General features: G+C 40.0%; 1 protein-coding gene across 6 annotated transcripts in view; it reads left to right on the top strand.

Annotated features, from left to right (window-relative positions):
• The window catches only part of SLC7A6 (solute carrier family 7 member 6), a 41298-nt gene that overhangs the window by 7574 nt on the left and 20993 nt on the right, over nucleotides 1-12731 (top strand). For 2 of the 6 annotated variants that reach the window (XM_018914612.3, XM_050978996.1), the window contains one exon: nucleotides 11897-12460. In XM_018914612.3, coding sequence (XP_018770157.1) covers nucleotides 11938-12460 — 523 coding nt within the window. In that variant the 5' untranslated portion in view covers nucleotides 11897-11937. Of the gene's footprint in view, nucleotides 1-6244; nucleotides 6388-7791; nucleotides 7964-10949; nucleotides 11384-11896; nucleotides 12461-12731 lie in introns of those variants that run through there. The other 4 variants (XM_018914611.3, XM_030227622.2, XM_018914616.3 and 1 more) reach the window with 4 other exon arrangements.

The raw sequence follows: 12731 nt of genomic DNA, 5'->3' as shown, positions 1-12731 counted from the left end.
ATTTATGGCACTTCACAGTATGTGACTGGGAATCTGAAAAGGCTTTTCATAGTTCTGGGGATCTTGCATAACTTGAGAAACTCCTGGTAGTTCTTAATTAGTCCACTACGATTTGCTCTGTGGGACACTGTACACACCAAGTAATCAAGAGCCAAGTGGGGAACAAAGGAGCAAAGTGCAAAACACTCACAAATAGCCTGCTGAGAAATCATTTCTGAAAAGTTAGCAAAGTCAACCATAATTTTTAATTTTAGGGCTGGATGCCTTCTAATAATAGCAAAGAATGGATTTGAAATTGGAACAACTATGCTGGCAGACAAAAGACTCATAAACCCATTAATAGGGCTATCCTATTTACTGCAAAGGCAAATGTACTGGCAATAAATCCCTACTGTTAAAGATTCTTTTAGCATTAAGATATTTTACATCTCAATTCTTAAGGTATATATTTAAACAGTGAGACATTCTGAAAATCTTGCTCATGGAACATGGAGCCTTGGGCAAGAACTTGAGTGAAAACTTCAAAGGTGTTCTGATCTTATGTTTGTGAAACAACATGGTTTTCTTTCTTTTACAAGGCATGCTAATTAGAATTTATTTGTCACTCTTACCACATGTACCCTAGTCTGTTCCCCTTAGATGCAAAATGTATGAGATCAACATGTATTGGCATATTTGATTAGCACACGCTGTGCAGAATCTATACAGAAAGGTCTTTGAGATTATTTTTTTGAAAACTTTGGATCAAATACAGAATCCCCCAGAAGTGTGAAAGTTTAGGGAATAAAGGCTGTCCTTACTTCTGTTCATCCAACAACTGTTCCTACACTGCAAAGTATTGTGTTATTATAATGTCTCTAAATAAAATAGCAGAGGACTTTTATTAAAGGTTCAAATTTATTTGAATTGTACAAACGTTTCAGGGTAATTCAGTAATTAAGAGAAAAGTAACAGGAGTACACTAAAAGCAAAGATAGAAGAGTGGGATCAGCACTGATGGGGTTGTACTGTAATATTCTGCATTCAAAATGGCTCTGCTAAGGAACATCTGGTTGTATTTAAATGGCAAAGTTTGGACTCAGCATGATAATACAAAAAAAAAGATGACACTGGCTTCAGCCTCTTCCAGCTGCTTGCAAGCAGAGTGTCAATGCAACTACTGCTGAGCAGGATCAGAGTCTCAGAATACTCCTGCTTTTAATCAGAGAGAGAGAGAGACAGGTACCACAAGTATATCAACAAGGAACTGACAATAATACAGGGGAATCTATAACAGAGAGGAACGTCTGAGCAGTTGTATTTGAAGGCCAGAGTTTGCTTAAGATAAAAGAACAACCCAACCCAACAGATGTCTTTAAACTGTCTCATCCAGAAGAAATTTATTTAAATGCTGTTGAACCCGGTTACAACATTATAACTAAGGACTTCATATTCTTCAGTCATAGTACCCACATGCTAATTTGGGACCTGAAACAAGAAAAAAATACTAATCCTTAAGATGCTATTTTTTACAGCTAAAAATCCTCCTTAGTTTGTTTTTATACATAATCACTTTTAATAACATTCAAATTAGACATGGACAAAGAGCATTATCTTTAAAAATCCCTGCAGTGTTAAAAGACTTGTGAAACAATGATTCTAACTCCCATGTTGTTTTCCAGGAAAACAAAGACTGGATTCATTCACTCTCATTAATAAATAGCCAGATGCTCATTAAGTAATTCAACATAGATAAGACAATTTGTATAATCAAAGGGTAGGGTCTCAAAGCTGAATGATTTCATTGTCTAAAACAATAAGTCAAACCATCTGTTTTAAAACAAGTATATGTACAAGGGACTATTTTTTCCAAATAAACTCCCAAAATTGACTGGGAAAAACTTTATGTACTGCTCACTCCCCTTTTAATAGAGAAGATTACACGAGAAAGAGAAATGTAAAATTAAAATACAAAGTTTGTGACATGAATCAAAATAGTGATAAAAAAGACTCCTAGAGACTTTTTAGTTTACCTGAAGATGGAGATATTTTTGCTGATGTTTTTTTGCCCTCCTAGCAAAGTTAACATTTGAAAACTTGTCCATATTTTAGAAGACATCTATTCCCATTTCTGCATTGCAGCATGGACAGCATTGAACAAAACCAGCTTGCAATAATGAGCAACAAAGACATGTGTAAGCAAATAATAAACTTTTGTGAGAGTAGATAAGGCAGTGAAAATAAAAAGACACCTGAAACGCAACAGAACCAGATAGGACAAATAAAATTAAATATGGGATGTCAAAGCTCATTTTACAATCTGTTTTAAAAAACTTCAGTATATAGAAGCAAAGTTTTCCATAAAAGAAGAGCTAATGTTAATCTTCAGAGCATTAGATAACTGCAGCTGGACAAGACAGAGACATCTTGCCCTTTCTGTTCCTTAATGGGATATTTTCTACTACTTCCTCCTCTGCTCCTAGCTTACTCCATGTTGCACTTCTGTGATTTTGATAGTAAGAAACCAACCTTCATTAAAGTATTGTTTTCCGCCAGCTTAGCGAGCAGAACCGCCTTACAAAGGGGGCTGGGCAAGTGCCAGCACCAGTCAAATGCTGAAGGCCGCTGCAGTAGGAGGAGACAGGCAGCTAGGAGCAGGGGAAGGTAAATATAGAAGCCTAAATTTAGACCTTCTCCTTTAATTGCATAGCACTTTGGTGCTTACAGTCACTCTCATCTGTAAGTCACACTCACCCTGCTTAAAGCACCTACTGCAGAATTTTTGTGATAGAAAGATGGAGGTAAAAAGAAAGGGCAAAGGATCAGTGAATTTGTTTTTGTCAACAAAGTCACTCAGCTTTAGCCAAAGGAAAAAAACAGGTGCACTTACATTTATTTTTTAACTGATTCTGTTTCCTGAAATACATGGTTGATACTATGTTTGTTGTTTGAAATTATTAAGGTTGAAAAACTAACAAAAAATAATGTCTGCTTTTAAGTGCTTATTAAAATTTTCATTTGGTGGCATCTGGATAAATTCCCAGATGTACTGTCCTGAACAATTTCACGACCCCTGTGAATAACTCCTGTGTCAACAGAATGTACATTTCAAAACGAACATCAAAGTGGTCCCAGGACTCACTCTGTATGGTAAAATTTCTAAAGGAACCATCACAAACCATCAAACACATGGCTGGAAGCAATATTTCCATCATAAGCTCCAAGCTGCAATGAGTACTGCTTACATTTACACAGCACCCCTTCAGTGCTGACCCTTAAGGAGCTCAGTGCACGCTCATTCTTCCATTAATTAAGTGCATGAGCAACACATTCTTGGGGGACTTATGCTGTGAGGATATGCTTAAACTCACCAGAATGAACTTGTGAACAAGCACAAAGCTGATGTATGAGGTTCCAAATTCACTCAGATTTAATAGCAATTTTTACCTTGGTTTTGTTTCATGTTCTAAAACCATTTAATGAGTATCATGTGCATTTGGTTTCCCATAATCTGATGCTATTTCAATCTGGTTGGTCCTGAGGTATTTAATCACTTTACTATTCAAGCTTTTTTGAGTTGAATTACACTTTCTAAGATGTATCTAGTGGCAATACTAGTCAGAAACAAAAAAAGCAGATAGTGCAAAACTCACAGACTTAAGCAAAATTAAGTCTGACTTTGTTCTCATTAGTTGAAGGAGATAAGATCTTAACTTGATTAAATTAGTATCAGATAAAACCCTAGTGGAAACAAAATCTTTTTTAGCTGTTTTTTGTCTGCTAGCACTTAGAGAATACACACTCCTGTATAAACATAACTTACCAGTGGCCATTTATGGAGCATCAGGGAAGAGCCACACAATTTATGCAATCTGTAACAAGAGAAGAAATAAAGGAGTCCAGACTTGCATTTTCCTTCCATAGTAAAATGGAAAAAGTAATTTATAAAATATGAACCTTACCAAAATAAACAAAAATATCTATCTGGATGATTATTCTGAGGTTTGCTTCTGCTCACATGTAAACATTTCAGAAGCATTGTCTAGCCTTATGATGCTGTCCTAACTTGGATCTCTCACACCTACCTCTACAGTATTTTAAATTCTCATAATCCAGGTGGTGAACTTCTATTTCGAAACCCTCATATGGGCACTTTTTCTAATAAATACTTTTCAAAGTTCTAAGGTAAAAATGTCATTCTCTATACTTCTGGCATATGCCTAATAATTTATTTCCTATGCCTCATCAGTTCTCATATATTTCTTGTTTCTAAAGGCAATTTTATAATTTTATGAGTCCATTTTGTTGAGGAGTGAATGCTGTCTACAGTAGATTCAGTCATGGGAGAGCTTAAAATGCAGTCTACCAACAACTGAAATCAGCTGCATCTTTTACATTCACACTCAATCCACCTTTTATTTAACATGTGAGACTGTTGCAAACACCCATCTACCTGAAAATCCTGTATTACAGAACAGAGGGCACCAGCACATTTGTAGAATCACTTAGCACTATTACCATCTAATGTCTGCTTTCTGGTTCATATTATCTTTGTAACAGCAATCAGTTTCATATTGTAAGGATTTGATTATATTCTGGGGACGTCATCCATGTTTTTATCTTCTGTCAGTGCTGTATAAGTGGTTTAAAAACAAAGAAGTTGCCTATCAGGGCTGTTAAGCTCCCAGAAGGCAGCAGACTGGTTTTGTTTGCTGCTTTGCAACACTGTCAGTAGCTTCAGCAGGTAATAGATTTAGAATAGTTTGTATTTGACAAAAGCCAAACAAAGAGTTGAGACAAATATAATTAAAGAGCTGAGATTATCAGGGTCCTGCAAATGAGAGTTTGTTTTGCTATGGTTTGTTTTGCTTTATAGTTTAGAAATAAATTCTAATGTTATTATCTTCTTTGTGTGCACTTAAAAAGCCAACTTTAAAAAAAAAAAACAACCCAAACAACTTTCTTAATTCATTTTTATCCAAACACAGTGTAATGAATATCTGGGAGATCTAGATGAATGCAGCAGTTGCTGGGTAGCTTGATTGTCTCTGTGACAACGAAGGAGAGCAACTCCTTGATAAAACACACAAACTTTGAGAGAGGAAGCAGAATGGAAATCAGAAACGTAAGCCTTGTGGCAATAAAATTGGACTCCACTATTGCATTTACTAGTATGTTTATGGGTGTTACAGTGCATAGTTTGCCTTTCCCTCTTCTTTTACAGCCTTACAATTTTTATTTGCCCCTAAGATTTTTACCCTCTTGAAAAACTTCACGTCTTACTTATCTGTGTCAGATGGTAGATAATAAGGGAGGGGAAGGGAGAAATAATTAAATTATTTAGAGTGAGACTACCCTGCCTCCTGAACCCTGTTGTCCTTCCGGGCACTGAACCATCCCTTTGCCTTGCAGGGAGCAGCAAAAAGGCGATAAAAGAACATGAAGAGGGGGTTGTGGCCTGGGGTTCACTGGCTTAGGGTAAAACTATTAATCTGCTAGTGGAAGACAAGAAAGCTTTCATTACACCCCAGATAAATCTGCTGAATGGCCAAGTCCTTACTATTACAATCAGGCACCACGGGTCACTTTTAGTCACGATTTTGGGAAGTCCATTACTATTTTAACAAAGCCAAATTTTGGGTGTAGCTATGTCCCTCTTGGAGGCTGGAACACAGCAATGCTACCGTTGTATTTTCATTTCCATATCCTCTATGACTGCCGCATAGGACCTATGCAGTACAAACCCAAAATATAATCAGATTTTAGGGTTTCCACCCTCTCAGGCTCCTCAGTCTCAAGCGTGAGGGCCTTTCAGGAGGTGTAACTCATGCGGGTGTAAGTCATGTGGATGTAACTTTGTGCAGCGGCTCCACGAGAGCTCCGTGTCGCCGAGGCCCTCAGGGAGCGCGGGGTGAGGGCAGGGCCCCCGGCCCGGTGGCAAAGGCGCCGTGCCGTACCGTCAGCGCTAGGGCTCTTCTTCATCCTGCTCCCGCAGGGAAGGGGGAGGCTGGTCCCCCGCTCCGGCAGCGGCGGGGGAGGCGATCGCGGCTCTCCTCACCCACCGGTAGCGGAGGGGCCGACGCGAACTCCGCGGGGCCGGGGGGAGCTCCGGCCCGGCAAACACTTCCCTGCGCACCAGCGGGTGCCGGAGGGTCCCGCGCAACCCCCGCGGAGCTGGTGGGCGCCTTACGGCTTCTCCCTCGGGGCGACCATGCGGGAGGTAGCGGATTTCTGCCGGGGAAGGGCCAGGAGGGGACGGAGGAGGCGACGGAGGCGGTGACGAAGGTGCCGGCGTGGGGGGGCGGGGTTGAGGGGCCGCCATCGCGTGTCGGGTGGCAACGGGCAGGGAGCATCCCGAGACAGCTCCGCGGGAGCGGAGGTAACGCGGTTCCGGTCGGCACGGCCCGGGTGGGGTTTCGGCTTCCTTCCCCGCTTTCCTTCAGCTCCCTTGACCTTAAAGGAAGGCGGGCAGGGAGCGGCCTCAGTGCAGGGGCTGCGGCGGCAGCGCCTCCTCTGCGGAGCATCTGGGGCGGCGGCTTTGGCTACCCGGGCTGCCGCAAGCGTGCGGTGGTAGCCAGACGAAAGCCGTGTGTGTTTCTGTGTTGCCTTTAAAGGGCGCCCCGACTCTGACAGCCCCCTTGTGAGGCTGGTGCCTGCAGCTACTTCCTTCCCGGGGCTGTGTGAACCTCGCTAATTCTATAAGGATAAAGTGGGTCACTGCCGCTTGTGGGGAGCGGAGCGGCCTCCGAGAGTGGCGATGACAGCTCTGGAAATGCCCCCGCTCCTCCGGAACCCTCAGGCGCTCAGGCCGGCGGTCGCAGCCCCTGGGGTCAAGCTTATGGCGACTCGAGGGTGGCTTTGTGAAGCCACGTGTTCCTTTAGTGCCTTTTGGTGGTGGGTGCAGAGAATTGTCACTGCTCTGTTAGCGAGCTGTGGCAGGGTGCTGAAGTGGGCTTAGCGAGACCCCCAGGCCAGCACACCTTTTCTTGCTGACGTTTAGTAGTGATTTTGGTTGTTTTATGTGTTTTTAAATGGAGGGTATTAAGTGCAATCTGATCAGGTGCGGTTGTAAGTGCCACCTAAAGAGTACACATGGGTGTAGCGTGTGCCTTTTGGCGTTATTTTTCCTCCTTTGAAGAGGTTTCTGCTTTTCTGCCCCAGCATGAAAAATAAGGTGAATTACTTTAACAAACTCTACGATTGTTCCTTCTGTCTTTACCTGGGGCTTATTGTATAAATTTCACCAGATGTTCCTGTCACTGCAGCAGCTTTGTGCACTCCCAGCCTAAATGATCAAAGTCCCTCTTGTGAGCTTACCTCTGGCTTTTTCCTTGGAAATATGAAAATAATTAAAGAAATGAAATATATGAAAATATTACTTAACTACCATACTGATAAACTATCAAGTGTAAAGACTGTCCTAGTAACTTCTCTTTCATACTTTTTTACATGATAAACATAACTTGTTCTTTTTTATTAAATGGATGTTACAACCAATTCTATTTGATCAAAAGTTTTGTATGTTTGCATATGCAAGCACAAAATACTTGGTTGAGCAGATCTTTGCAGTGGGAATTGTTTTTGTTGCCTGGGCTTCCTGTCTGTTAAGTGTATATATGGTAGGGCAGGGATTCTTCTCTCACCAGAAAAAGAAAAACGTCCTAGACAAACTCTAAGCTTTCTCATGTAAATGTTCAGACTATGAAGTGCCTAAATATATACATTGCAATGAATAAGCGTTTCTGGACTTACAGCCTTTGCTCTGTTGGTGCTTAACTCCCTGAAGACATTGATGCTGTTTGCCTGTATAGAGCAATCTTGAATATTGCTCATAGGGCCAGTCATTTTGTTCAGAAATAGGAGCCTTACATCTGATATACTTAAACAGCCAATGTAAAGCTCTGTTACAATGGAAGTTGTTTTATGCAATCAACAGCTGAGGAAGACAGAAGCAAGAGCACCAGAAATCTTTGCTAATGAGCAGGTATTGTATAAAAGCACAGCAAACACTGTAAGCTTTTAGCAGTTTGGTACTTCACCTTGGTCATTAAATCACTTGCAGGTTCATCCGAGGTCAAACAACTGACCGGTGGGAGAAAGGGGATCTTAGCAGATGGTTCCTCTTTCCCCCCCCTTAAAGGAGGGCCACCCTGTAATGTAGTGTTAGTACATTGCTAATTGCATGTCAGCCTTCATCAGCTCCTCTGGGACCTGGCTGCAGTGTGATAGGTCTCACCAGAAGATACATTTTTGGTGAAACAGTGAAGCGATCTTAGTTTCAAGTCCCTCTGTCCTGGTTTCATATCATAGCTTTTTATACCAACTGCAGAGTCACTTCCGTTAAAAAAAACCAAAACAAAATCTACATATATCAGCAAAAAGATTCCTCACAGCTTCAGTGATCAGCAAAAAAAAAAAAAAAGAGTTGAAGACACTGTGTTGCACAAGGGTGAGTGATGAGGAAATCCACATGTTGATTAGCTTGTGTGGAGGCAGAGCCCTGCATTAGCCGTAGCACTCCTGTGGTCAGGCTTTGGCTGAGTTAGAGATTGTTCTGAAAGTATTTTTAGCTACTGTATATTGGGATTATTGTATGTTAGAAAATGTTTACTATTTGTCTCTGTTTCTCCTCCTCCAAGCCTCTTTTCTGTTTCCACTGAAATAATGATCTTGTGACAGAAAAATGGATTTTGATATATGTGTTTTTTCTCTGACATAGCTTCAGTTTTCTCTAGTCTCTGCTTTCCCTCTTTCTTGGTTAGTTTTTTCCAATTGGTCAAAGCTGCAGATTCTGATTCCTCTTAAGATTAGGTGAAGTACTAGAGAGAAAAAAACCTGCCAACAGTTTTGATATTGTCCAAGGTGGTGGTATAATGCATCACGTGAGTCAGGCAAACAAGCAATTCCTGTCCTGAAGGCTTTAAAAGGCTTCAAAATAAAACAAACAAGACTAGGGAAGAGAATGAAGTATCAAATCTTCATTGAGCTGTTGTACACACCTTCAGGCAGTTGTTGGTAGATTTCAGAACTGGGAATAACAAAAGCAGGCTCAGAGGGGAAGAAGGAGAATTGGGGGACAAAAGAGTCTAGGCTGAGAGATACTGTGATTGTTCTTTCCTGGGTGGAGATAGTAGGGCAAGAAACAGTCAAGGTCATAGGTAACAAAACTGTAGAGAACTGCAGTCACGTGCAGCTAATTGAGGTGGATGCATTTGAACAGTGACTGAGTCTGCAGTTGCAGGTAATTAAATGCACCTCTGAACTCCAGACCATGAGGTAAATCAATCATGGTTACTCTTTGTGCAAAACTGGCTCTGCATTAACACACCAGGTTTGATGGGATTTGAATTATTCAATTGACTTAAATCATCAAAATGCCTGAGTATTCCAAGGAATGTGTATTCTTCTGATGAATTTGTACTTTGGAAGGTGTTTAGGAGGAAATGGAAATGATGATTAGGATATGTGAGCAAGAATTCTAAAGCTGTGTAGTTACCACCAAAACAGTGTTTTACATTCATGATCAGTTCTTAACAGATTTATGCAGTTTTGTCCTTTTGCTCTAAGGGCTGAAAATGAACATGGCATGTTTTCAAATGGTAGCTGGGTGTCATAATAATAGCTGTAGTATTCTAGTTTTTTCTGCTGACATCTGTTCAGGGTAAATTGCCTTCTAAAAAACATTTGCAACTAGTGTCCTGTCCCAAGTTCTTTCCATGGAAATGAAAAGACTCAGTTTGGAGTTGAATAATAATTTTATGGGTCACAAGTGTGTTTTTACATCCACTTCTTACAGCCAAATTAGTCATGAAAACATCTGCTTTGATTATTCGTTCTGCTATTTTGCAGAGCTTTCTGATGATTGCACCATATCTATAATTGCTTAATGATTATAGGAATTCACAGATAGTAACTTCCTCTTGTAAAGCAAACGATCTTGTGAATTTATAGAGCATGTGTATTTTTGAAAACTTTGCTCTACTAGATCACTAACGGAAAGTCAGGCAAGTGGTTGCAAATGAATTTGGCACAAGGTAGATGGGAAACTAAATAACAAGAGAAACAGGTAACAACTGGTGCGATCAATTTGCTTCGCTTTTCCTTTGCAGTTTTTCTGACAGTATCTGTAGAAACTGTGGGGATGCCTCTTTTCTAATTAATTTTTTTGGAGGTGCCTCATTATAATACTCAAGCTTTTAAGTTCTGAAATGGCAGGGATTAGTTTCTGGAAGTTTGAAAAATTTTTGTTTGATTGTAAGTGTGAAATTTGATGTCTTCTGATGTATCTGTGATATTTGATGTTGTTTCATATAAATGATGAAATGTGTATTTAGTAATTAAGCATATTTAAAGTGTTTATTTGTAGTACTGAGGGAAAAATAAACCAGAAGGCATCCAACTAAACAGATTGAGGGTCTCACTTTGCATTATTTAAAAGAACACAGTCTCTAAAGATTCATGAGTTGGAGATTAATGATGCAATATTTTTCAATAAAAATTGTACTCCATTTCAGTAGAAGTTACTTCTTTAATTGACTGAAAAGAATCTTTGTAATTTTCACATTTTCATTCTAGTTCAGGGATGTCTGGTCAGATTCTCTGTGCTTTAGTATACAGGTGTTGGTTTTATGATAGAGGAGGAGTATTCTCTCCAAAAAGGTGTGCCTACAAGAGCTTGTATGTTCATATGATACTAGATGCACATGTAGCTTGAGTGATTGCATGTTGACTTGCAAAATTCCCATATTCAGGTTTTTTGTTGTCACAGTTGACAAGTTTATTGTAGCATTTAGAAAACCTTTTGTAAAATTAGTGTTTCCCCAAAAAAGCACAAAATCCACCCCACGCTAGATTAGCTGCTTTATTCTAATTGACCCAAATTTTCAATTTTTTTTTCTATTCTATAGTAAATAGCTGAAGTATACACTAAAGGTTTAATCAGGGGCAGGGCAAATGAATAGTTATGAAAATAATTCTGGTAGATACATAGAGCCTGTTTTTTTATTCAACTGATGAGCTAGTGATCTTAAACTTGTGTAAAATGGGTCTAATGGGTCTTATTCAGAATTATCAATGTCTTTTTGAGCTGAGAGATTTTATTAGCAGTAACTTGCTTTTGGAAGGCATTTGGGAGCATTTTCTGGAGACTTCAGATGGGGGCTCTGTGCCAGTCAGTCAGTTCTGAGGCAGAAGAAAAACGTTGATTTCTGTGTCCTCAGATAATGTTAAATACAACTGCTAATGGAGGAATTTGGATCGAAACTGCTGTGGGTTTTTATGTACAGTCTGTACTTTTAGATAACAGAGTGATGAGGCAGTGGGATCTGGATAAAGAGTTCTATAGAGGGAGTGAAGAGCTGTGGTGTCAGTCAGAGGCCAGGGGTTGGATCAAGAGCATTTTGGAGTGAGTACCTCTGCCTGTGGCCCTCAGCAATTGATAACGTGTTGCTAGATCACTCCTAAATTACCTGTGTAGGCACGGTACTTGGCTTGGCAGTTTTAGTATTGCAATACATCTGTGTTCATGCTTAGAACTTCCATCTTGGTCTTGTGGTGCTTTCTTATCTATAACATCTCACTGTCCTTCTTTCTGGTCTTTCTTCTGGTCTTCTCAAGACAGGAGACCTTTAATTCTGTCCTTCCTACAGTTTTGTTTTTTGTTTTCCTGATGGTAGCAGCTCCTCTTTCATTCTAAGTTATATAGGAATTTGTCTCTTGGTTTGTCTGGGTTTGTTCTGCTGTTTAACTGTGCATGAATTTGACTTTGTGTGAAAAGAACCAAATATGAAGCAACAAAAGGAAATACCTTAATTTATATTTGTAAATCATAGGGTAAAAAGGTGGAAATAAGATTTTGCAAAAAAGTCCTGGGATTAAAAAAAAAAAATTAATTTCAGCTGTCTATATTTTGTTTTAGATTGTGATTTGGAGTCGTGGAGAATTCACAGTCTTTCCACAATGGCAGAAAGGACAGATTATACAAAATCACAAATTTCACTGGCTGAATACAGCCCTGTCAATAAATCAGAAAGGACAGATCAAAGGGGAAAACAGGATGGAGACCAAAATACATTGCAACTGAAGAAAGAAATATCTTTATTAAATGGGATAAGCCTTATAGTAGGCAACATGATTGGTTCAGGTATCTTTGTCTCGCCCAAAGGAGTTCTCATCTACAGCAAATCTTATGGATTGTCTTTAATAATTTGGGCAGTTGGAGGGATATTTTCAGTCTTTGGAGCTCTCTGCTATGCCGAACTTGGAACCACTATTACAAAGTCAGGAGCCAGCTATGCATATATCTTGGAGTCTTTTGGGAGCTTCATTGCTTTTATTCGTTTGTGGACCTCACTCCTGATTGTTGAACCAACTAGTCAGGCAATCATTGCCATCACCTTTGCAAACTACATCGTGCAGCCTTTCTTCCCTTCCTGTGACCCTCCGTATGTGGCTTGTCGACTCATAGCAGCTGCTTGTGAATGTAAGTATTTCTTGAAATTTACTGTGGTAAGTTTTTATCCGGGGTACTTTTTTTTAAAACATCTTTCCCACACTCAGAGTTGGTGCATACTGGATCTGCAATGGTTTGAGTTACAGTGGGGAAAAGAACAATTCCAGCATGAGAAACTTGCAGGTGTTCAGTCAGTGAATGACCATTATCTCAGTTGGAAGCAGAACAAGGTGTTGAACTCTTCCAGGCTTACTTACCTGGCAAAAATGGGGGTAAAAGTTGTTTTCCCTTGAGAGAGGTA

The sequence above is a fragment of the Serinus canaria genome, chromosome 11 (assembly GCF_022539315.1).
Source record: "Serinus canaria isolate serCan28SL12 chromosome 11, serCan2020, whole genome shotgun sequence".
In the NCBI taxonomy this organism is placed as follows: Eukaryota; Metazoa; Chordata; class Aves; order Passeriformes; family Fringillidae; genus Serinus; species Serinus canaria.
The sequence above is the reverse complement of the archived record's forward strand: the minus strand, read 5'-3'. Positions and strand labels throughout refer to the sequence as shown.